The sequence below is a fragment of the Cajanus cajan genome, chromosome 1 (genome assembly GCF_000230855.2).
Source record: "Cajanus cajan strain Asha chromosome 1, NIPB_CcT2T_4, whole genome shotgun sequence".
NCBI classification, from domain to species: Eukaryota; Viridiplantae; Streptophyta; class Magnoliopsida; order Fabales; family Fabaceae; genus Cajanus; species Cajanus cajan.
Genome location: NC_138517.1, coordinates 36659009 through 36684327, shown reverse-complemented (window position 1 = coordinate 36684327; position 25319 = coordinate 36659009). Strand labels below are relative to the sequence as shown.

At 31.8% G+C, this 25319-nt stretch overlaps 2 protein-coding genes across 3 annotated transcripts; one reads left to right on the top strand and one right to left on the bottom strand.

The window, feature by feature from the left end:
- The first annotated feature begins 389 nt into the window (after positions 1 to 389).
- Positions 390 to 14776, top strand: LOC109803524 (uncharacterized). Its single transcript, XM_020365138.3, has 13 exons — positions 390 to 1095; positions 3503 to 3655; positions 3752 to 3964; positions 4050 to 4145; positions 4236 to 4352; positions 4448 to 4717; positions 11529 to 11685; positions 11851 to 11928; positions 12413 to 12513; positions 13077 to 13247; positions 13718 to 13792; positions 13940 to 14050; positions 14330 to 14776. The coding sequence occupies exons 1-13, from the start codon at positions 703 to 705 to the stop codon at positions 14684 to 14686; spliced, it is 2292 nt and encodes a 763-aa protein (XP_020220727.1). The 5' UTR covers positions 390 to 702; the 3' UTR covers positions 14687 to 14776.
- A 1807-nt stretch (positions 14777 to 16583) lies between these two features.
- LOC109804108 (organic solute transporter ostalpha protein (DUF300)) lies at positions 16584 to 23915 on the bottom strand. Of its 2 annotated transcripts, none has more exons than XM_083059997.1 (9): positions 23784 to 23915; positions 23206 to 23424; positions 22808 to 22864; positions 21500 to 21608; positions 20830 to 21014; positions 20663 to 20751; positions 20223 to 20472; positions 17115 to 17345; positions 16584 to 17005 (listed from the first exon to the last, which is right to left on the bottom strand). In XM_083059997.1, the coding sequence occupies exons 2-9, from the start codon at positions 23353 to 23355 to the stop codon at positions 16847 to 16849; spliced, it is 1230 nt and encodes a 409-aa protein (XP_082916123.1). In that variant the 5' UTR covers positions 23356 to 23424; positions 23784 to 23915; the 3' UTR covers positions 16584 to 16846. The 2 variants fall into 2 exon arrangements, with proteins under 2 accessions (XP_082916123.1, XP_082916124.1); XM_083059998.1 differs by having other exon boundaries at positions 23778 to 23902.
- Positions 23916 to 25319: the final 1404 nt, after the last annotated feature.

Below are 25319 nucleotides of genomic sequence, written 5' to 3'. Positions count from 1 at the left end.
TATCAAAAAATATATTAAGTATTTTCCTCTAACTCAAACCAATCTTTTATGTACGTAATTTTTTTTCCACATAAATATTTTACAAATTTTACATTATATCTATACCTATTATAAAGAAGATATAAAGATATTTAACCGCTTTTAGTCTCTACTTTTTTTTAGTAAACTATTATATCTTTTAAATATTAAAAAATATAAAAAAACTTATATACTTTTTAAATAATTACAAATAACCTTATAATATTATATATATATATAATTATTAAAAGCACGAAGTGCGTCTACTCCTCTAATAATAATAAATCGTTTGTATAATTTATTATGCACATCTATTATCAAGAGTTTTTTAAAACATGGAAATTAATGATGAAACCGTGTTGAATGAAGAGGAAGGGTGCGAGTGTGACACGGAAACACCGACGAAAGGACCAAGGAGAAGGAAAGCGAAGCCGAACGAGAGGGGAAGTTAATGTCAAGTGTCAACACAAGACAAGACAGTTGAATGAGACGATGAGAAGAGGAACGTGGCTCGTAGGGCGTAGGGGTAGTATAACTAAAAAGTATGTAGGTAGCTATTTTTAACCCCCGCGAGCGACAAACACGAAAGGGGGTTGGAAATGGAAATTGAGGGAGTGGGGGTTTGAGATGTCTCCCTCCTCCCTCTGTTTCAACCTTGTTCTTCCTTAATCTCTCCGAAAAACGATGGCCGAGGAATTCTCGAAATCGGTGGAGGAGGGGCTGCGCCTCTCCAAGCGCATATACTTCGGCAATGACAGGGCCGTGTCGCCGCCCAGACCCCCTCCCACCATGTCCAAGTCCCACACCGCTTACCTCCCAACCGCGCCCATGCTCTACGCTGTTATAAATGACCCTTCAATCGTCGACAACCCCGATGTTCCCAGCTACCAGCCCTACGTCCACGGCAAGTGTGACCCTCCCGCTCTCATTCCCCTCCACATGAATTCCTTCAACCTCGCCGCCCATTGCTTCCTCAACGCCGCCGCCTCCCTCTCCCTCTCCGCCGCCTGGAGACTCCACTGCATCTCCGGCAGCCGCTCCTGCGATTGCCTCATCGCCATGCCCCTCCCGCATCAGGTGCTCCTGCTTCCTCTTATTACACTTTTAAATATAATACAACATTTTTAAATGTCCAACACTATTAGGTCAGGTTTAATACGTGAATAAACCACGAATAATTTTTTTGATAGATTTAAATTTAAGTCAGTCTTACAAAATTAATTTATAATTAGTCTTTTCTGAATGAACACGCACATTAAAAGTTTAAACCACCTTACCAACAAGAATACTAATTCTGTATATCCTAACCTTGCTAAATTCTCCAGAAGGATAAGCCGAAAAACTAGTCAAACATGAACATGATAAAAACTATACGGTAAAATTAATAATAAATGTCACTTTGTATAAGGTACATTCGGTTAACTTTGTGGGAAGATATAGCATAACTCATAACTCGATAAATGGCATGACAGGTTTTTTATATAGACACTTCAGAAAGATAAAAGTATTATTTTATTACCTTTACCCCACCCAATCAAAGGCCATAAAAGCTTATTTCTATAAAACATGCACTCCCTGCTATTTTTCACCACTTCATTCAGGAAATTTTTTTAGTGGGATATAAACTGTTTAGTTTCTTTTCTTATTATTTCATCTCAACCAAACAATTCTAATTTTTAACTTCTTTATTTTTAATTTCTCACCTATTTTAACTATATCTCATAAAGTGTTATATTTTTCTATACTTCCTATATATATAGAGTAATTTAACATGTGTACTACTTAATTAAAAGATTAGAGTTTAATTTTCATCTTGAATATAGGATTGTGACTGAAAATATCATTGAAAGTACTTCTTTGTCTTTATAGAAACTAATATAGTAAAAGTAAGTTATACTTTCTTATAAAAAAAAATATAAAATTTGTATTGTAAAACTGAGTACATGAACGAACAAATTTAATGTGCCTTGGTGTTTGCCATTAATCTTGTTACTAGCGTTGTTGAGTCAGTTGCAAAATTTGTTTGGCAGAACTTAGTCGTGATTATTAAATTGTCAAAAATTTCTTCCACGACAGAGAAAATTTATAAAAGTTTTACACCATAAGAAAATTTTTATAGCAATGTTACAATGGTTTCCCGTCCAAAGCTTACAAGATTTTTACCCACAGGATCAAAATAGTAAAGTGAAGATAAATACAGGAACAAAATTAATAATTAAACATTATTTATTATTATTATTGTTATGAATTGACACATCAACATCAATCAAAGATGACCGTAGTCAATTGTAATTTGGCACATTTTTTAAAGTAAATATAAATAATATTTGAATTTTTTATAATGCACTTATAATATAAAACACTTTTATACTATCATCTAATAATTAGTCATCATATTAGAGTTGCTATGATAGCTTTATAAATCTTAGAATTTCGGTAATCTTTGAGTTAACACTTGAATAAGTTTAGACACACCAAGAGAGAGGGAGAAACTTTATTTTATTTTATAATTAACAAAACCTTAAATTTTGAAGAGTAAGTACCATAGAATTTCCATAAGACATTAATGTTGTCTTTTATAATAATCAATTTAAAATTTAGAAAAATTACTCTATGTATCGCTAATGTTTATAGATTTTACACAATCATTCAATCATAATTTAACAGGTATAAAGAAAAATTGTTAATTTTTACAATAATTGTCTTAAAAATTATAACTATTATGATTTTTTTATTAATTGACAATGGGAAAATTATTAAACTAGCTGTGCCTAGAAAATAAAGTCTTAAAAGATATATCCGAAGTGATTTTGTTTAGTTAATAGTGTAACAATGTTTACATTGAGATTATATCAAAATTAAACTCAAAAAATAAATCGTGTTTGTTTTCAAGCAAACGCGATTATATCCCTAAAGGGTCATTTTGATTTAAAGGTAACAAAATTTTTGAATGTAGTTGAGAATCTTCTACTAATTTTTATGTGAACTTGCTTTTAAAATAAGAATCCAAGTATATACCACTTCTTTTCACACTTAATTATAATCAAGACAGCTAGTTTGGTTATGTTATTTTGAGAGCTTCTCAATTTAAAAAAAAAAAAAAAAAAAAAAACTCTTTCTTTTCATACTTTCATCCAATCAAGGTCAAATTTGGAAAATCAATATTACCCAAAATCAAGTTTACAAACACTCACCCTCATGCCTTACATATGCAGAATTTGAATAAAAAGTCTAGGCTAGAATTTCTGGCCTTCCTAATCCATTGCCAGCTTTTTGTTAAGTGTCCAAAACTCCAAATCCACTATCAGTTGTTTGTGTATATTTAATAGTTTTTCATACAAATTATTGTGGAATTAGCCACGAATAAATGCTTTGACAACTACCCTATATGTAAGGTTGCCATAATAACTCCCAAACTTGTTGCGTTTGAATAATGTTTTAAAGAAGTTGTAGATTTTGTGTTCTGATGCCATTTGGCTAACAGGGTTCAATTCTAGGTGTGGAGGTCACCGTTCATAGGAAATCTTATTCCACTAAGCTGGTTGATCTGAAAGACAACAATGGTGAGGAGAATATGATCCTAGCTCAAAATGGAGGCTTTATCGGGCCTAATTTGTTTACTTTGAGTATACCGAAGGTAGATATTAAGTCTCTGTATTCCGAAGGTTATTGCTTTCTAGGTAAATATGGTTTTGTTATCTTATTCTGAAGTTGCTTGTTATGCTTGTAACAGATTGATGGAGGTTCCATTTTATCTGTTAAAATTAGTTGGCACCAGAAGATACAATACAGCAATGATATGTTCTGCTTGAATGTGCCTTTTAACTTTCCTGATTTTGTCAACCCTGTTGGAAAGAGAATGGCCAAAAAAGAAAAGATAGAAATAAATGTGAATGCTGTAACTGGAAGCGAGCTTATTTGCCAGTCAATGAGTCATACCCTGAAGGTTCATATTTGGTTCAATTCTTGTGTTGATATTTTATGAACAACCAATTAGTCAAGTAATGTGGTTCTGTTCCCTGACTGTACAGAAAGTGAGGCAGAATGCTGGGAGTGTGGGTTTCTTGTATGAGTCAGATGTTCTCGCGTGGTCAAAAACCGATTTCAACTTTTCATATCATGTGCCTGTAAGACTCAATGCTACTTTTAATGTCATTAATTCGTATTTGTAGCTTCAGCTGTTGAAAGCTTCACTTTGACTTGTTGTATAAATTCAGGATTCTTCAAGTCAGATAAGTGGTGGTGTTCTTTTGGAATCTGCATCTTTGGATGATTTTGATCAAAGAGAGATGTTCTGCATGTACCTTTCTCCTGGAAATCGTCAGAGTAGGAAGGTTTGTAAAGGTCCTATTCTATAGAATAGGTGTGCATTATACATAGAATTTTGTAATTGTCTTTTTGTTCACATTGCTGGTTCTACAATGTCTAGATATTCAGAAAGGACATCGTGTTTGTGATTGACATAAGTGGAAGCATGCGGGGAAAGGTAATTGATGAGACAAAGAATGCACTATCGGCTGCTCTTTCTAAGCTCCATCCTGATGATTCGTTTAGTATTATAGCATTTAATGGAGATATATATCAATTTTCAAAATCAATGGAATCGGCTTCGAAGGATGCTGTTGAAAGGGCCATTGAGTGGATTAACATGAATTTTATTGCAGGGGGTGATACAAATATTTCGCAGCCCTTAAACACGGTAACTTAATTATTCATGCAATTTTTCTTGTTTTGACATATTATTTGCTAATTATATATTTAACACCATTATTTAGTTAGTGTATTGTTAGTAATAAATAAATATTTTGCCTCTAATCTTTATCATTCAACGTGAAAATTACTGAATCAAAGCTGTTAATATAAAGACTGTAAGTATATTTTATGATCACACGTAATTTCAAGATAGTCACACTTAAAAGATCTTAGATAACATATTTCTTATTATTATTATATATACTCCATAATTTTAAGAGAAAATATAGAAAACATATCAAGGTCCATAATGCAATTTAGAATTTTTAATAAATTATTCTCTCTTTTCTTACTTCTTTTAATTGGTCATTATTTAAAACCTTTTTATCCGATTTTTGACAATTTTCTAAGTTCTCATAATTTTCTTCTTGAAAAAAACCAAGTTTTTTTTCTTCATGCTAAAAAACAAGAACACTTTGAGAGAGAAAGAAAGAGGTTACACTAGTTAATAAAAACCCACTTATCTTTAGTAACTTCTCTTTTTCAAATTCTTTTTCTTTAATGTCAAAATTACTCTTAATGAAGGGAGAAAAGGGAGAAATAATTTTAATAACTGAAAAATAATCTCCAATAACTTTTAATATATTTTAAGTTTAATAATCATCATATTAGACATCTTTTCATTAAAAATCATTTCCTAAATACATGAGTCAATATTATATTAAATAATTTAACGTTCTCCTACTTGGCTCATTTAATGACTTAAAGATTCAACATTAAACTATAAGAGCGCACCATACGTTAAAATTACAAGTGACTATTCTTAATTAAATTAAAATGATTGAATCATGGCAGTTGCAAGTTATATTAACTTGGTTCCTTCCATGCATCACAAATCATTTAATTCAAGTTAACTTTAATTAATACTGTAACATATGTCTTTATCATCCTTTCCAAGACATGTTTTATCCTCTCATTAAAGTAATAATGTATATCATATAATGTGAATGAAAAGATAAACATAAACAACTATAATTGAATTCACAAGTGTCATACAATATGAACAATATAACTATAATGTACACATATACATATCACACTACATCGTTAACAAAGACTTATCCATAACACCCATCCTTTCAATATGGCCAATGAATGTCTTAGGTGGTAAGCCTTTAGTCAACAGATTTGCTATCATTAATTTTGTACCAATAGGCTCAATAGACACTTTATATTTATGCAATTCTTCCTTAATTGATAAAAACTTTAATTCTATATGTTTTGTTCCTTTAATGTATTTGTCATTCTTAGAGAAGAAGATAGTTGTAGAGTTATCATAATAAATCCTCGGTGGTTTAACTATACTATTAATAATTCCGAATCCTGAAAATCATAATGCTTGAATTGTGGCCTTAAAAGCATGCCACAAACTCAACCCCCATGGTAGAAGTGACAATCATGGATTGTTTTGCACTTTTTCATGACACCGCTCCTCCAACTAAAAGAAAGATGTACCCAAATTTAGACTTTTTTTGAGTCCACACATCTAGCATAATTTGAATATGAATAGCCAATCACTTCAAGATGATTTAAATTCCTAGCACATCCAGGTACATATTGACATCATTCCAAATCTACATGACACCCTATGTTAAAGATTAATCTATACACTTGAATGCCCTTTATTCTTGCCTTCATTCTATTTTCCATATAGAGAAACTTTTTAGTTCCTCTTATGATTTGGATTGAAAAGATTCCCTACATAATATGTGACACATGAGTAGTTGCTCTAGAATTAAGTCACATGTGTTATAAGGTACCTCTTAGAATAGTGGATTAAGCCTAACTCAACCCTACAAAATTGGCTTGTAAGGTGAGGGTTGCTTTCTACTTATATGCTATTCAATTGCCTAATCTCTAGTCGATGTGGGACTTGGGTTTTTTCCAATACACCCCCTCACGTCCAACACTATTGGGCTTGGTACGTGGATAAATGGTGGGTGACCCTTTTTAATGATCTAGGATTGGCGAGACTTGAGTTTTTCTCAATACACCCCCTCATGCCTATGGTGCATGTATCAATGGTGGGTGACCCATTTTTAAGAATTTAGGATAGCTCTGATACCATCTTAGAATAGTGGATTAAGCCTAACTCAACCCTATAAAACCGGCTTGTAAGGTAAGAGTTGCTTTTCACTTATATACTATTTAATTGCCTAATCTCTAGTCGATGTGAGACTTGGGTTTTTCCCAATACACCCCCTCACGTCCAGCACTATTAGGCTTGGTACGTAGATAAATGGTGGGTGACCCTTTTTTAATGATCTAGGATTGGTGGGACTTGGGTTTTTCCCAATAGTACCTCAACAAGATTTGATTCAAAGTTTACAGATATAAAAAATACTTTTTTTTTATTTCAAACTATTTCTTTTTGTTTTTTTAGGCAATCCTTCTTGAAGTGGTCACTTGCTTTATAGAAATAACACTTCTTTTCCTTATGGACTCCTCCATCTTTAACCTTTAATTGGAATTATCCATTATTCTTCTTACTCAGCTTGCATTTGCTAGTACTAACTCCATATGCATCATGAGTCATGAGATGAATTGAGTTATTCTTCATTTTCTTTAACTTCCCTCCTAAATTAACAAGGCCTTAATTTCTTGAAATTTTCATTTTTTCTTAAGAGTGTTATAGTTCACTTGAAATTGGCCAAATTTAACAGGAAGATAATTCAAAATAAATTGTACCAGAAAGGACTTACTCACTTTCATTCCCATGGAGTTTAACTTTGTTGCCATATTAGCCATTTTTGTCACATGATCATGAATTGATTGAGACCAATTAAACATTTTGTTTGTCAATTCACTTGATTCCCCACAATTGACTTATCAGTAATGAAGTAATCCTTGACCAATTTCATGAATTCCCTTGCATTATTTTTTTTTTGGGCATAGATGACTTACATTGTAATCATAGTTAATCTCATCAAATTCAGAGTCAATCTATTAGACCGCTCCCAAGCCTCATAGAGAGACTTGTTAGCATTGATATTGGTCTCTGTAATGATTGGAGGACTTTCATCCATTACCAATGCTAAGTCTAAGTTCACTACACTTAGTTGAAACTGGATCATTTTAGACCAATCAACATAATTTATCCTATTGAACTTGATCATTAAGTTACCTAAAGTGAGCATATTGGACATAATTGCTTACATTTAAATAAACTCACGCATTAATGTTTTGAGTATAATAATGGATTCAAACTACATCAAATTTAATCGTGTATCTAAGTTCACCTTTCGGTGATAAATAAATACATATCCACATGAACAATGACGCAAAACAAATATACTTTAATGGACAATAAATTATGCTATTCTTGACATGCATGTTATCTTTAGATAACATGCACTCAACAGGCCTGAATAAAATCTTTAATACCATTAATTATAAAAAATGATTCACCTTTGAGTAATCTATATATGCCTTATAATCAACAATTTTAAACAACCTAAACATATTAATTACATAACGCCATTATTCTAATCAATCAAGTAACTTGAAATTATAAACTCATATATTAAATCACTTTGGTGATTAAAATGTCTTACTTTAATGTATAATTCAAAAACACTTCTTTCTATACAAAAAAAAAATAAAAGATTAATTTTACAATTCCTTTTCAAATACTATACTGTACAGAAATCCATATACACACAAAGCAAATATCAATTATTGCTAATAATCTTGTCCTACTTCGTGCACTTCAAATTTAGAAATAGATACATTCTATTAAAATTAATTATTGCTTTTAGTGTGAGTTCCAAAAAAAAATGTGATAGAGACTACAGAGAATTTAGGTGTACAAGAACAAATCTAATAAAATCTAAATTCAGAAATTTTCCTTCCTTTCATTCGGCGGTGACCCAGGGTTATATACCCTTACAATGGTCTAAAGACCTTGGAGGAAAACAATTACAATAAGGCCCAATTCAACATCATATTCACTAATCCATTAAGTAGTCTTTAGCCCAATATGGTAACATTATGGGCCTGACTATTATATTCCTATCAATGCCCCCCGGTTGAGTCAGCACCTTGTCCTCAAGGTTGCTACATGTCATTGCTTGAGTGGTGCGTGGCTGAAAGTTGCGGATCGAATCTGTAATCGGCTGGTGGAGTGTCAATAAAGAACGGGCAGGTGTCGGTTTCCTCGTCACACAATAAAAGTAAGAATTTGGGAGTGTTACATCGATGGCCGGGCATAAATTTTTCATCACAGTTATAACAAAGACCCAAGGCTCGACGTTCTTGCATTTGTTGCGTGGATAAGGTTTTTATGGGAATTTTTGGTGAATTTGTGGAGGTAGATTGGGTAAGATCTGGTGGCGAGGGCAATTTGGTACAGTTGGGAGCTTGGGTGTTATGGGAGGTCGTGGATGTGGGGAGGGTTGGGCGATAGAATTTAGGCGTAGCGTCGGATAATTTTTCCTCCACCAGTTTAGCCATGCCAATAGCCTGTGTCAGGTTGCAAGGTTTGAGAATTTTGAGCTCACGCTCAATGGGTGGGCTTAAGCCCGACAAGAAACAATTCAACAAATTTTCATGGGATAAGCCAACAATTTTGTTACACAATTTTTCAAAACAGGCCTGATATTCACCCACAGATCCAGATTGTTGGAGTTTGAATAATGTACCTTGATGATTTTCATACGTAGATGGCCCAAATCGTAATTCTAGTGCTCGGCTAAAACATGGCCAATCCCCCAATTGATTCAAAGAATACAGCCATTTGAACCAACTCAAGGCTTCGCCCTTCATATAGAAGGCCACCATAGGAACCCGTTGTTCCCAAGGCACTTGATAAAACAAAAAGAACTGTTCAGCTTGGAAAATCCAATCCAAAGGTTCAGAACCATAAAATAAGGAGAGCTGTAACTTGGGAGGGCGGATGGTGGAAGGGAAAGAAATAGTATTGGCCATGGGAGTGGTGGATGGGATAGGGTTAGGGTTGGGATTGGCGAAAAAATTATTGTGAGGAAAAGGTGGAACGTATGGGTTATGTAGGTGCGAGGTAGAAGATGTAGTGGTAGAGAATGTTGGGAATGAATTGTATGGCGGTGGGTTGGAAATCAATGGAGCGGTTAGGCCAAGGGTACCAGGCACGGCGAGAGGTGGGGATGATGGGAGGGATGTGGAACTAACTACGGGTGGCGTGTTCAGTTGTTGGGTGAGGTGTCTATCAGCCCGGACAGAAGAGTGGTTAAAGCAGCATGACGTTCATCGTGAATTTGAGTTTGTTGGGACAATTGTACCTGTAAATCAGCAATTTGAGAAGTGAGGTTGGCAATGGCCTCATCACGGTTGAGGTCCGCATCCCGATTAGGCTTAGGAGCCATAGCAATGAAAGCACCAATTTGATAGAGACTACAGAGAATTTAGGTCTACAAGAACAAATCTAATAAAATCTAAATTCAGAAATTTTCTTTCCTTTCATTCGGCGGTGACCCAGGGTTATATACCCTTACAATGGTCTAAAGACCTTGGAGGAAAACAATTACAATAAAGCCCAATTCAACATCATATTCACTAATTCATTAAGTAGTCTTTAGCCCAATATGGTAACATTCTGGCCTGGCTATTATATTCCTATCAAAATGCATTCAATTGACATTAAAACAATTCGCGTAGTGAATGACTTGCGCACAGCACAATGAATGACTTGATTATTAATTGAATTAAAAAAATGATTTCAATCGAAAATCTTATATGTGCTCGTAGATGTTAAAAGGAATTGAAACCTTTATATATATTCAATGAATTAAGAATTAACACAATTCAAGTACGATAAAGCAAATTTTATGCGCACATAGTTGGGGAACTTTGCAATGAATTCGCTTTAGTATGCGCATAGTGACAGATTTCATATTGAAACAATTCAAGTGAATTGCAAATAAAGACATATATCTATTGCGGAGCAAAAGATCATTGATGGAGAAATATATTATTTCTAACTTTGCTCTCATATTAAATGTAAATAAATTTTATGATCATATGTAATTTTATAGGATTTATCATTTAAAAGACTTAAAGGATCTTAAATAATATATTTCTAACTATTCTTATACTTCATAATTTTTATGAGAAAGTTTAGAAAACATACTAGAATCTATAATGCAATTCAAAATTTATAATAAATTGTTCTCTCTTGTCTTACTTCTTTTAATTAGTCTCTATAATAATGTTGAAATCTCTTTATTTGATTGTTGATAATTCTCTAAGTTCTCATAATTTTTTTCATGAAAAAACCAAGTTTGTTTTTCTTCATACATAAAAAACAAGAACTCTTTGTGAAAGAGAGAAAGAAAGAGATTACACTAATTAATAAAAATCAACTTAACTTCCATAACTTCTCTTTTTCAAATTTTTTTTTTAATGTCAAAATTACCTTTAATGAAGTGAGAAGAAAGATAATTAATTTTAATAACTTTAAAATAATTTTCAATAACTTTTAATATATTTTAAATCCAACAATTATTACATTAAACATCTTTTCATTTAAAATTATTCTGTAAATACATTAGTTAATATTAGATTAACAATGTCCACCGAACAAAACAAACGAATCAATATTTGCTCAACTTGATGCATGCAGCATGCAGAACCAAATCGTTTTATCTCGTCTTTGTGTATATGTCAGACTAGCTTTTATGATTGTTGAATGTCATCATAGATTCATAGTTCTTTTCTGCTCACTGTCATTGGTTAGAGTTGTATTGTATATTTGTATATTTTTACTTTGTCTTTTCTTTCAGGCAATAGAGATGCTATCTGATGCTCAAAGTTCAGTTCCAATTATTTTCCTAGTTACAGATGGAACTGTTGAAGATGAGAGGCAAATTTGTGATATGATGAAGAATCATATGAACAATGGAGAGTTAATATCCCCCCGAATTTACACTTTCGGCATAGGTATGATTTCTTCTTTTCAGTATTTCAAGCCTGGATTGGATTTTAACAATAATACTACATTCTTATCCAATTAAATTTTAAAGATTCTTAAACTTTTTCATTAATTGTGAAATTTTGTTATTAGATTATTGCCTATGTTAATAGTAAAACCTCATTCAATCACAGGTTTATTCTGCAATCATTATTTCTTGCGGATGCTTGCTATGATTGGTCGGGGTCAACATGTTGCAGCATTGGATGTAGGCAAGTTCTGAATTTTAACTTCAAAAAGTAAATATCATTGTCATTGTTTATCATTTTTTTTTATGATAAGCTAAGTGGAAATTTTGGATTCTAGAGAAATTTTGATCTTCAAACCATGTCAATGAACATATACCTGACATGCAATTACATTATTCCAAGGTTGGTTGTAACATTATGCACTCTATTTGGAGCACCTGATTGTGTTGACTAGCCGTAAACTAAATGCAGTGTATTCAATCATGAGGTCCTACAATGGTTTTGCACATAAGTTACACAGTGTTTATCGAAAGACACCGTTCCTCTTGTTCAATTGCAAGAGATGCATAAATGTTTAAAACAGAAGTAGAGTAAAATTGCTGATTGGCTACCTACTAGTAGGTGGGCTGATTTAGCATTTTTGTCACCTTTTCAAAAATACTTTTGGTGTTCTGCAACACAAGTTTTTTCAGTGGCATTATGACCAATTTGAATTATTTATTGCCAGATTTGGTCGAGCCTCAGATGCTGAAATTGTTTGACAAAGCTTCATCTCTTGTTCTTGCAAATATCACAATGGACATATTCAATGATCTAGACGAAGTTGAGGTAAAATATTTTACTGGTGCCTGGCTAATACATATAAGGCAATAGTGGGTCACCCGTGTTTTTCTTTTTCACTTAATTTCACTAATTGCCTATCATGACTTTTATCCATTTGCTTCAGTTGTTCTACCTTAATCCAAGCTCAAAATATTGATATCTGTCTGATAGAACCTGGACTAGAAAATAGGGAAACCGAAAGAAAATCACATTCAGAAGTTTATTGATGGAGTAATTCATTACAGATCCTGAATTTATCGCTCTGATAAAGTAAAACAAGCCAGTGACTTCTTTTTTAGTTCCTATACTCTTCCTACTGAGCTCTGCAGTTCCTTGATGCCTTAGGGGATACATTTTTCTGTTTCTTTTTATTTTTTTTCCTGTTCATATTTTCTTTGGAGAAATATTAGAGTAAGGACTCATAAATAATGCCAAGATGAGATTCACATGCCCTGTCAACTATGGCAATTGATTTTCTGTAACATGTGTGCTATTACATGTTGCATATTTATCTAACTTCGTCTTAACTTGTTCACTCTAATGGCGTTATTGGTAATATCTTATGATAGGTGTGCCCCTCCCATATTCCAGATCTTTCCTCAGATGATCTTCTGATTTTATCTGGAAGATACAAGGGAAGTTTTCCCAAAGATCTAGAAATTAAAGGTGTCTTGGCTGATTTCAGTAATTTTGTAATAGATATGAAGATTCAAGAGGCTAAGGACATACCTGTACAAAGGGTAATGCTCTTTGCACTACCTTGCTTATTTAAAATTCAATTTTTTTGTATTCTTTTTTAGCTGAAGTGATATCTAAAATTTCTGGAGAGGATATTCCAAATTTTGTTTATGGATGCTAGGAATCTATTTGGTACTCTGCCATCCTCTTTGAACTTTGAAGTATCTGTTATTTAATGAGAGTGTTATGTGAGTCACATTTTACTATTGGTAGAAGATCTGTTGAATTAGGAGCTAGACAATCTAGTCATAATTCCTTTTTTTCATCCATTCCTTATTTCTGTGGGTACATAAAAAAAGTGACCTTCTTTATCTTTCTAAGGTGTGCATATGTACCTAAAGTACTGGTATCCTTCATCTTACTCTTGCGAACTTGCAGTTACCCTCGTAATTAATATGCACAATTTTTGTTATTTTGTTTCATTTCCTTTACTGCTAATTGTTATTCTGCTGCACTACTTTTTCTTCAACAGATTTGTGCAAGAGATCAAATAGAGTATCTTACTGCTCAAGCATGGCTCTCAAAAGATGAAAAATTAGAAGAGCAGGTTTGTTATTAGTTTCTGTTCTATCTCCACGTACTCGCATGGTTTGAGTTGAATTACTTTCATATTTTAGTAATTGTTCCTCTATTTGATATTCGTCCATTTCTTTTTCTCTAAAATTCTTTCTTGTCACATCATTTAAATTGGCAGGTTGCAAAACTAAGCTTACAAACTGGCTTTCAATCCGAGTACACGCGTATGACAATTCTCGAGAATGATGAGCGTCTAAAGAAAGCCAAGGAATCAGGTGGAAAGAAAGAAGTATGTATCAAAAGTTTGAGGTTCTATTTCCTAATAAAATACATATCATCTTGCGTAAACCAATTTGGTCATTTCATGCTTTGAAACTTGATCCTTTCTGTATTACATGTATGGTAATACTAATATCAATATGACATAGAAATACCAACATTTAGTCAGTTTGCTTGCCTGTTTTAATTGAATGCTCAAAATCCAATTTGCTATTGTGGTTTTACATAATACATAGCTTTTTTAAATAAATAAAATCCTGCTTCCTTTTCTGTTGGTCCTTCCAATCAGGGCAAGAAGGTGTCAAAAAAGAGCCATCCTAAGAGTGGAGCAAATGCCCCAGGCGAGAGAACGTTTTTGCTCCCTCACTTAGGTATAGGATTTGGTGACTTGGCTGCAACTGTTGAAAACATTCAACCAGGATCTCAAGACACAAAAGGGCCTGACAGTGCTGAAATCTTTGTTAAGGCAGCCACAAATTGTTGTAGCACCTTCTGCAGTTACTGCTGTTGCATGTGCTGCATCAAGGCATGTACCAAGATAAACAACCAATGTGCAGTTGCACTCACTCAGCTTTGTGTTGGCTTAGGATGCTTCGGTTGCCTCAACTGTTGTGCAGAATTATGCTGCAATGGAAATGATAGCTGAAATCTCAACATATGTTGTATGGTTATTGTATACTACATAGATGCTGTTTACTGGGTTGTTAATTTGGAAATGTATGTGCTTAAGTCATCAGTTTCGTTTTATAGTTCATTTTCTTGCTAAAGTTTAGTGGAATAAATTTTCCAAGAGGATAATAGTCCGGCATGTTTAAATTTCCAATAGGAAATCAATTTTCAACGTGTTACCGTCAGAAAAGAAACAAGATTAGGTCAAATATATTTTGTGACTTACTATAGTAGTCACATAAATATAATTTTTTTTAAATTGTTTGGATAGAAAATTTAAATAGAGTAATTTATTTATTTGAAGAATTTTAAATTTTTTGAGGTAAACTTCTTTGTTTGAATAGAAAATTTACAAAAAATTTGAAATCAAAAAATTTGTGAAATTTTTTAAAATAGTAGAATTTTAAATATTTTCAAAAAAGTAAAAATTTGAAATTTCTCATATTTATTTTTCTTATTTCATTTATATATTTCATCTTATCTTTTATCTCTTCATTTTTTTAATTATTGAATATTCAATAATATTTTTAAAATCATTAAATATTATCTAATATTTTTTTTTTAAAATTATTAAATATTTTAAAATTGACTAATATTTATTTTTATAAAATTTAATTTAAAAATCTCTACATATGAATATATTTTTAAAATTAATTTTACCATGATGAAATTAAATTATCATATCCAAATTAAAAATTAAAAATTTTAAAAATTTAAAATTAATTTATCTAAACAAAATATTTTAAGAATGATAAAAATTGAAATCAAAATAATTTAAATATAAAAAATTTTAAATTTCTTAAATTTATAAAATTCCTCATCCAAACTTATTTTTATTTTTTCATATAATTAATTTTAGGCCAATAACTGAATGAATTTCAATACACATAGATTTTCGATAACAGTATCACATCTCTTAAATTTCTTGATAAGCACGGATACATCTGCATAATGTAGTCGACACGTTTTGTATACGAGATTTGTCAAAATACATTTTAGACGTACATCCGACCTAACTTAAACATATATTCTTAACTAAATATTTATCTAATACCCCTATTATAAAATTAAAATAAAAAATTTATTTATTTATAAACTCCGAAAGACTCGTGACATCTTTTGCTATAAATCAAGAGGTTCCAATATATTAAAGGTTCATTTTAAGAGGCGGTAGTTAGAATAATTGACGGGTTTGGTTAACTTGGACAATGTAGAAATTAGAACGAGAGATTTATAAATATCCTTGTATATAGATTAAGAAAAACATTTATTTTGTAATTAATACTAAACTAATTTTGTAGTGTGAAGGGGTATTTTTTTTCCCTAGGCAGAGCAAAATAATTGATTTTCCTTCATATTCACTTCTTTCTCTCATCCCTCTTTTTTCTTTTTTCTGAATCTTGATTATTGGATTACTGAGTATGGAACTAAGATAAGATAGATAAGAAGAGAAATTGAATTGTGTTTATCAAAACTTCATCAATTTTCCCATGCTTCCCAAGCAAAGAATTAAACATGCAGATTGAAGGGAAGAAACAAAAGATCTTAAAACATTATTTAAGTTCCCATTTTATCTAAAAATATTATTTTACTACCTCAAATTTAAAATTTATATTTTTAATCTATATAATTTTAAAAATATTATTTTAGTCATCAATATCATAACAAATAATGACAAATTGAAATGAATTAAAATAATAATTTATATATTTTAGAGATAAAGTTTTAAACTTGAGAAACAAAACAATATTTTTTTTAAAATTATAAGAAATAAAAACAAAAATTTTAAATTTAAAGAAAAAAAATATATCCCAAATTTGAGAAACTAAATATATATATATATATATATATATTATATTTATATTAGCAGTGTCTGTGTCAGAAATCAGAACCAATGCTTTTTAGTATTTACCCCCTCATTTTACAATACACTGCTAATTTTGCGTGAAGAATAGGTTTATAGGCACATAATTTCCAAAGGACGTTTACTGTTTAAAAATAAACAAAACAAAAGGAAATATATATCATTTTGTCCTTTTGGTAAGTACCCGAAAATGATATTTATTCCATCTATTCTCTAAGTCCTAGCATTAGTTAGATAGTTAGGTACACCATTGCAATTTTGTTCCCTGTACCGCTAAGATTTTGTGACATCTTTCTCGTCTTGAATATCTGATTTTTCTTCATCATCTGATGAAACCACCGATTTGTGATGGAAGGTTTGCTGAATTTTCGTCACTCCCTTTTCCACAGGCCCTATTGCTTGATTTATTGTCAGTACAACATCCTTGACAACCTGGTTTTTGTTCATATACAAAATTAATAATTCCCATGACGGATAGGAAGGAAGGGGTTAACCATGATAATTAGTTCAAACTTATGTTATTGTTATGCAATGAACTTACTCGTTGACCACCTTCAACAACAATATCCTGGACGCTCTCTGTGACACTAGTTCTTGGAGCCTCAACTTTAGTAGTTATCTCTTCAACCACAGCTGGCTTCTTCTTCTTCCCTTCATCTATCTCCAGGGCTGCTTCTGTTGTTTCCTTTGTGACTTTTTCATATGCAGAAGGAAGAAAATGATATGGTTTTGCAGAAAATACAAACACATGAGCAACTGCTGCAATGGCCATCTGCATTACAAAGGACATGAAAGTAGTCTTGGATGAAAAGGAATTGAAAATATTCTAGGCCATGTTCATTTAAGACTAATTTCTGAAAAGTAGAAGAGTTTTGATGATGGTTTTAATAGGGACTGGGGTATTATGAGATGCCTAAGATCCTGCTTGGATATGGGTCTATAAGGATTTTTGAGAAATTCTCTAATAAATCTATACGAAATAAGGATTTGTGTGTAGTAAGCACCAAAAATTTGAGACTAAAAGTTAAACTTCTGTCTACAAAAGAAAGGTGGTTTACTTGATCCACCCAAAAATAAATGTATTGAAAAAATCAAGCTTGATTTTTCCATTCAATCATATCGCATTTTCCCAGCACACAGAAAATGGAGGAAAATGTTGAGAATCTGAATCAGCATCTATTATTTGAGTTTATTTCATATTAATGGAGCATTATCAGAATTCCTACGATTATGATTTTTTAATTATAGGAATTATAGGTGCTGTTACACTTTTATGAGTATTTATATTTGTCATTTAATTTTATGTTTATGAGCAGAATTTGTATCAACTTTCAATTATGTATTTAAAAGGTTACAAGTATGAATAAAATATGAGTTTAAGCCTTCTAATTCTTCTTGAATTCCAACAAGTGGTATCAAGAGCTTGCTTCTTACGGGCTGTGAGGAAAAGTTTATTGATCGCTAAATACATTGAGGTTGAGTGCAAACACAAAATTGAGTAATTTATTGTTTAACAATTTTTGGTGCAAGGATGTCTACTTCCACCAATTCACCTGCAATTCCAATGTTTAATGGTGAAAATTATCATATTTGGGCCGTCAAGATGAAATTTGTTTTAAGATCTCAAGGTTTATGGAATGTTGTAATTTCTGAAGCTGATCCACCACCATTGAGAGAAAATCCAACCATTGCACAAATCAAAGCTTATGAGGAGGAGAAGCTGAAGAAAGATAAAGCCATCACTTGTCTACACTTGTCTACATGCAGGACTTGCAGATCATATTTTTACTAAAATCATGGATTTGGAAACACCTAAACAGGTGTGGGACAAGATTCAAGATGAATTTGAAGGCAGTAGCAGAGTCAAATCTGTTAGACTTCTCACATTGAAGAGAGAATTTGAATTGATGAAGATGAAGGATAATGAATCTGTCAAAGATTATTCTGGCAGATTAATGGATGTTGTGAACCAAATGCGACTTCTTGGTGAAACATCATTTATAGATCAAAAGGTTGTCGAGAAAATCATGGTTTCGGTGCCTGAAAGATTTGAAGCCAAGATTTCTGCAATTGAAGAGTCTTGTGATTTGCAAACTCTCAATTACTGAATTGACCAACAAACTTCACGCACAAGAGCAAAGAGTCTCCATTAGAAGTGATGAAGCTGTTGAAGGTGCCTTTCGAGCAAAGCACAATGGAAGGAATTTTGGAAAGTCACGAACTTTCAATAAGAACAAAGGAAAAGATGAAGGTTCTTCGAGAAAAGGAAATTTTTTGCCTTGTTTTCATTGTCAAAGAACCAACCATTCTAAAGAAGATTGTTGGTTTAAAGATAAACCACTTTTTCACTGTAATTTTTGCAATAAAAATGGTCATAGTAAAAAGTATTGCAGATTAAAGAAGAATCAGCCTGAACAACAACTAGAAAAACAGGCAAATGTGGTTGAAAAAAAATGATGATGAAGATGAGTATTTATTTATGGCATCTCAAGAATTCAATTCACATGAATTGAATACTTGGCTCATTGACAGTGGTTGCACTAGTCACATGACTAAATATTTATCATTTTTTACTTCCATTGACAAATCAATTAAGCCAAAAGTCAAGATGGGAAATGGTGAAATTGTACAAGCCAATGGAAAAGGTATAATTTCTATTGCAACCAAGAAAGGTATGATAATTGTTAAAGATGTTCTCTACATTCCAAAATTGGATCAAAATGTTCTTAGTGTTCCACAAATGCTAAGGAATGGTTATGGAGTCTCTTTTAAAGAGAATTATTGTTTTATCATGGATGAACATGGTTTAGAGATTGCAAAGATTGAGATGACCAAAAACGGTTTTTATTTGAAATTTGATTTGATTGAAGATCATGATTTTATTGCTAAAATTGATAAGAGTAATGTTTGGCATGAAAGATTTGGTCACACTTTTAAGCAAGATGTATTTGATATGACAAATTCCAATAAATGGTATTCAAAGACAGGAAGAGTTAGATTGAATAACAAAAGATCAATTGGCAGACATCTTCACAAAGGCACTTCTAAAAGGAAAGTTTGAGAACTTGAGAGGGAAATTTCGAGTTAATAGCTACTGATTCAAGGAGGAGTGTTGAGAATCTGAATCAGCATCTATTATTTGAGTTTATTTCATATTAATGGAGCATTATTAGAATTTCTACGGTTATGATTTTTTAATTATAGGAATTATAGGTGCTGTTGCACTTTTATGAGTATTTATATTTGTCATTTAATTTTATGTTTATGAGCAGAATTTGTATCAACTTTCAATTATGTATTTAAAAGGTTACAAGTATGAATAAAATATATGAGTTTAAGCCTTCTAATTCTTCTTGAATTCCAACAGAAAATCATGCACAGTTTAAAGATGCTAACAGAATGGATCACTATCCCATCTTTTAGATAAACATAGAAACTATGAGCATGTTCGGATAAAAGTTTATAAACGCTTTTGAGAGTTTCTCTACCAAAAAGTACTCTTTATTTTTGATAGAAAACTTTCAAAAGTGTTTCTAACTTATATCTAAATATACTCTATCAGTCAAACTTAACTTCTTAAAATTTTTATGAGATATCTTAAAGGCAGTTAAGAAAAAGAACACAAGACTATAGCATAAAGAGGAACTACCTCTATGCAAATTAAGAAATCTTGCAATGCAGTTTGGAATTTTCCCTCCTTGGGTATCACTCCAAATGTACACAATACAGCGATACCAACACCTTGCCACCAAGTAGCAAACACAATAGCCTTGAAGCTGATGAACTTTGCAAGTGGCTTTATTGGTTGAAGGCTCTCGTGGGTAACATTATAGAACTGAACAAGACAGTATAATGCCCACATCTGGCTGAAGTTCAATACAACTGCTATGTATGGATACCTGAAAAATGTGGAAGACCATGATTATTATTGAAAAAAGTTGAGGATGCCTTTATCAACTATTAATCAATGAAAACAATTAATAGAGAATAAAAAAAACATGGTCAAAACATACAAGAGATATATCACTAATGATGTGAGACACAATGATAAACAAAATCTTGGATTCCACCTTGGTATAAAAATCATACCCGTAGTACCACTTGAATTCCCCATCACCATAAACACCTAACGGTTCCAATATAATCGCTAATAATGCACAAACTGTCTTCAGGATCATCTGCACTTCACCTGAGTGACATTAGAGTCGCTTTAGAACTAAAATGAACCCATATTAAGGAAAACTTCCATGACTTACATATTGAACAAGGCCAAATTTTTCTATTGTGAGAAGATCTTTTCCAAGCTTGCTTGGATGCCGAAAGAAGTTGCAAAATGATCTATGTTCTATGCCACGATTCTCATCTAAACCATCCAACAATGGTTTATTAAGGTGTTCTCCATATTGATCTTCAAGTAATTCTATAACCTTTGCTTCACCACCTAGCAGTTGGCATTTGAAGAATAAAATGAAATAAATTCATAGTTCTGACATTTAGCATCATGATATGCAGTCTGCTCTAAAACAGGACTACGTGCCCATTAAAGCAAAGCGAGAATTGAGCCAAAAAATGTTAAAGAAATTTAACATATTAAGCATGTGCATGTGTAGTCACACTGACTCGCACACCAACATTTTTACTCTAGGAGGGGCCTGGGGCCATAGATTTTCATAGAAGTCAATATAAGATCACATGTATAAGCTATTAACTTGCAAAGAAGAAGTGTTTCTATAAACCTTTTTTTCCCCAGTTCCAGAAGACCACAATGTTCATAACAGCTTGCATAGATAACATACGTAACTTTAATATTTAATTCCTAGATTTCTCAAATAGCCAAGACTAACTGAGATGAAGACTGGATGTGCATGGTATTAAAGCATCCCTAGCTATCTTCTCAAGACATTGAAGTTACTGCAAGTAGCTTACCAAGACAAGCAATCAGGTATCTGCCAAAAGAATACAGGGCAAAGGCTTCATAGTAGTTTCTTAAAATGTCACATGCTAGAGATAGTCTTGGATACCACAAAGAAATAATCTGGAATGACAGGGAGAGAGAAAACAAAAGCTAAGTTATGTTGATGTCACTACTTTGTAACATTAAATGTAGAATTTTGATCAAGACAGCAAAATGAAATATCCTTCTATCCACATAATTTAACAAGAGAGATGTAACTTGGGTTGAACATGCACCAGTGTGATTTATCAGGAAATTTCATAGATTTAGAGGAATAGAGTAAACCATGAGACTAAAAGTTTTCAATGTAAGTGATCTCCTAGACTTTCCATCCTCCCTTTTGGAGTGAAGAAAATTCATAATCCTTGAAGAAAAGTCATACTGATAGGAACATTATTAATTATAGATCTGATAAAGAAAACTCAGAAAAAGCACTGATTACAAGAGAATTTCACTGCTGAAATGTAATTGAGAAGGAAACCTTCATCTCCCATTCCACTCCCTCACCTGTCTTGTTTAATAGGACTTTAGAGTAAAACAGAACTTTTCACATCATCTCATATACTGCCCCTATTCCTGTTCTTCTACGACACTCTCATGGGAGGGTTCATCAGGGGCCTCATGTTTAACCAAACTAATCATGCTATAGTGAGCTGTACAAAACAAGCTTACCATTGATCTTACGGGATTGTAATAATGAATTACAACCTATCTTAATAATCATCCTATATGAATGACCTTATCATTGATGTATTAGTTTTTTTTTTTTTAATAGAATGATGAAACTAGTATTTTTGCTTAACAGGATTGCTAGTTGGTTTATCAGAGGTGATGTAAGGTAATATGTGTGCAAGAGAGAGTAACATTACATTTAATTAATTAACCTAAATGCATTAAGCTGAAGCAGTACACTCATCAAATAGCCTAGTGAGGTATGTAGACATGGTTGATGCAAAAGCAGGACCAAGAATACCCATACAGTATAAATAAATAACAATAACAATAGCCTTATTCCATTAGGTGAAATATGGTATATAGATCACACATCACCATTGAGCTCGGTTAAAATCCAAATTTGATTAATTCTATGATCCCCTTACCGTAATACATAAGGGGTGAAAAAACTCGAGGACAACTGGACAGGCCTATCAGTTTAGTACCATGTATCCTAAAGCAGCCTCAAAACAATTCAAAACTAGATGTATTTGTTTCTTTACGTCACTAATCCAACAATGCTGAAAAGAAGTCAGAATGTGTTTCGCATAGTAATAGAAACTTACAGAATCGGTGGCATAGACAGGGACTGTTGAAATAACAGCAACAATCCACTTTTGTTCCTGAATGCAAACCAATTTCGGGTTAGCCAAAGTTGTTACTAACTCCTTAAAGATTTCATTCAAGCTAAAAGGTTGCAACTTGAATGTGTGAAAGTGCACAACATGTGTTATTTTCTCCATTTCTCTCAGACAACAACAAGTAATAATTGAAGGCACTATATATCTGTCTGGTCATGAAAAATCATGATTATAAGTAAATACATTTTGAAATACGAACTTCATTAAATAAATTTTCAATGAACAAGCATCATAGAACAAAGCTCATGTCATGGCATATAAAAGGCCAACGAAAAAATAAAATCAACTTGACTGATTATATAGCTATGAGGAAAACAACTCACTGCAGGATTGGTATAAGATTGAAGATGTTGAAAAATGAGAAGACTGGAGAGAACTAGAGCTACAAGCACAGAACACCCTGCAAATATAAGAGTAGGTGGGCGAAGAATTCTATATATTCCTTCAAAGTTTGAGAAATGATCTGGTGCCATTCTTCAAGCATCTTCTCTCCAAACACTTGAGAATTTGTGCAGGTCAATGGGCATGTATGAAAGCTTGTCCTATTGGTGTGAATGATCATGATCAAACCAAAGAACGCAAACGCAACATTCATCAGTGCAAGAAACACACGTTCATGATCTCAATAACAACCATTCAAAAATTAATCATATGTATTTCTCATTCATTAATTGCTCCCTCGTTCATGTTTATTAGAATTAAGTTAATGTCACTTCAAGAATCGATCTCATATATCAATACCAAAACCGTATCATTGTGCTAAAGAAACACACGTGCCTACAAATAGAATTTTACATTTCTACTCTGATAAATGATAAAAACTGAAATTCATGTTCTCAGTGTAACAAATGGAATTCAATTAACGCAATAAAAACACGATCAAAGAATCAATTACCATTACCACATAAAGAAAGGAATCCATGAAGCTAAACATATCAGAAAAAGAAGTAACTGATGAACCTATTGAAAATGTTACTAAACTCGTAACATGTTTTAACAAAACGTTGGAAGAGCAACAAAACAAGCGTGCCATGTCTAACAAGGGATCTTTACACGATTGCGCAACGATTTGACACGTTTTGCTATGTCACTTTAAAAAAGGACACGTGTAGCTTCATTATGAAATCCATTTCATGTCTACCTAACGGATCCTTACATTTTTGCACCCATCATTTTAATTTGTTTTCATCTCTTTATGAGCCAATTCAAAAATATTTAAATAATGATACAAAAATCGCATTGAATATAAAATTTCCATAAATACATTTATATTATTTTCATTTTTATCACTAATTTATAAATAAATTTTATTTTAAAAAAATTATATTAATATTTTTTCATAATTTTTTTTGTTTTCATTATATTTGAACGAAAATTTTAATAATATTATTTTTAAGTTCTAACATAAAAATTAAATAATATTAAAAGATCATGTAAAATTATTTCACTTTTATTTATTTTTATAAATTCTAAAATTTAAGAAAAATAAAAATCAAATTGATTGAAAACTACAACTTGCAAAGAAAAAGAAGATGAAAAATGTGAGGTGTATTGAGTCTTTAGAAATAAGAAATATTGATTGTTGAAAATCAACGTTAATATTATGTGTACATGCAAAAGAAATTATGAAATTACTTGTTTTCTTTTACCCATTTTAAAGAAGTTAAATTCGTGTATAAAGAAAGCATATACAATAAATCAAATAAATATCGAATTATTATTGATGGATTAAAATTAATTATTTTTGCAAACATTAAAATTTCATTAAAAAAAATTAAAGAATGATCCATTTAATAAAAATTATCCGATACATCGATTAATAGTTCCTTTTATGAATAAATACTCAATTTATTTATAAAATTATTTTTTAAAATAAAAAATACTCTAGATAGATGAGCTAAAGATACTTAAATCAAAATTAAAAAGGTCAAGTTTAATATATTTTGGTTGAGTTTAAATACTATGACCGTGATAAAAGTATTTTGGTTAAGACTAAATTAAGAACTAGATTCAAGACTCATTTAAAAATAGTATGTTTGAGATTGAGGATGATGCTTTGATTGAGGACTACAAGAAAACTTTATTGAGACTAATGTGAAGATATTTTAGTTGAGACTATAATAAAAATATTTCGGTCAAGATCAAATTAAGATACTTTGGTTGAAGTTGAATTGAAGATATTCTAGCTGAGGCTAAGCTAAAAATACTCTAGCAAAGATTGAATTAAAGATAGTTTAATCATGGTTGAACTAAAAATACTCTAGCTAAGACTAAGAAAAAAAATACTCTGGTTGGGACCAAGCTAAACATACTCTAGTTGAGGTCGAGTTAAAGATACTTTATCTAAGATTGAGTTGAAGATACTATAGTTGAGGACATATTAAAGATAAAATAATGGAATAAACTTAGTAAGTAGATTAATATCATCAAAAGTTTC

Bases quoted from the DNA above. Each gene is read 5' to 3' on its own strand.
- LOC109803524 (XM_020365138.3), top strand. From the start codon at position 703: ATGGCCGAGGAATTCTCGAAATCGGTGGAGGAGGGGCTGCGCCTCTCC. The intron at 4,718-11,528 runs GTAACTTAATTA...CTTTTCTTTCAG, and splicing joins TTTCGCAGCCCTTAAACACG to GCAATAGAGATGCTATCTGA. The intron at 12,514-13,076 runs GTAAAATATTTT...ATCTTATGATAG, and splicing joins ATGATCTAGACGAAGTTGAG to GTGTGCCCCTCCCATATTCC.
- LOC109804108 (XM_083059997.1), bottom strand. From the start codon at position 23,355: ATGGCACCAGATCATTTCTCAAACTTTGAAGGAATATATAGAATTCTT. The intron at 22,865-23,205 runs GTGAGTTGTTTT...GTTTGCATTCAG, and splicing joins AATCTTATACCAATCCTGCA to GAACAAAAGTGGATTGTTGC. The intron at 20,752-20,829 runs GTAAGTCATGGA...GGTGAAGTGCAG, and splicing joins AATTTGGCCTTGTTCAATAT to ATGATCCTGAAGACAGTTTG.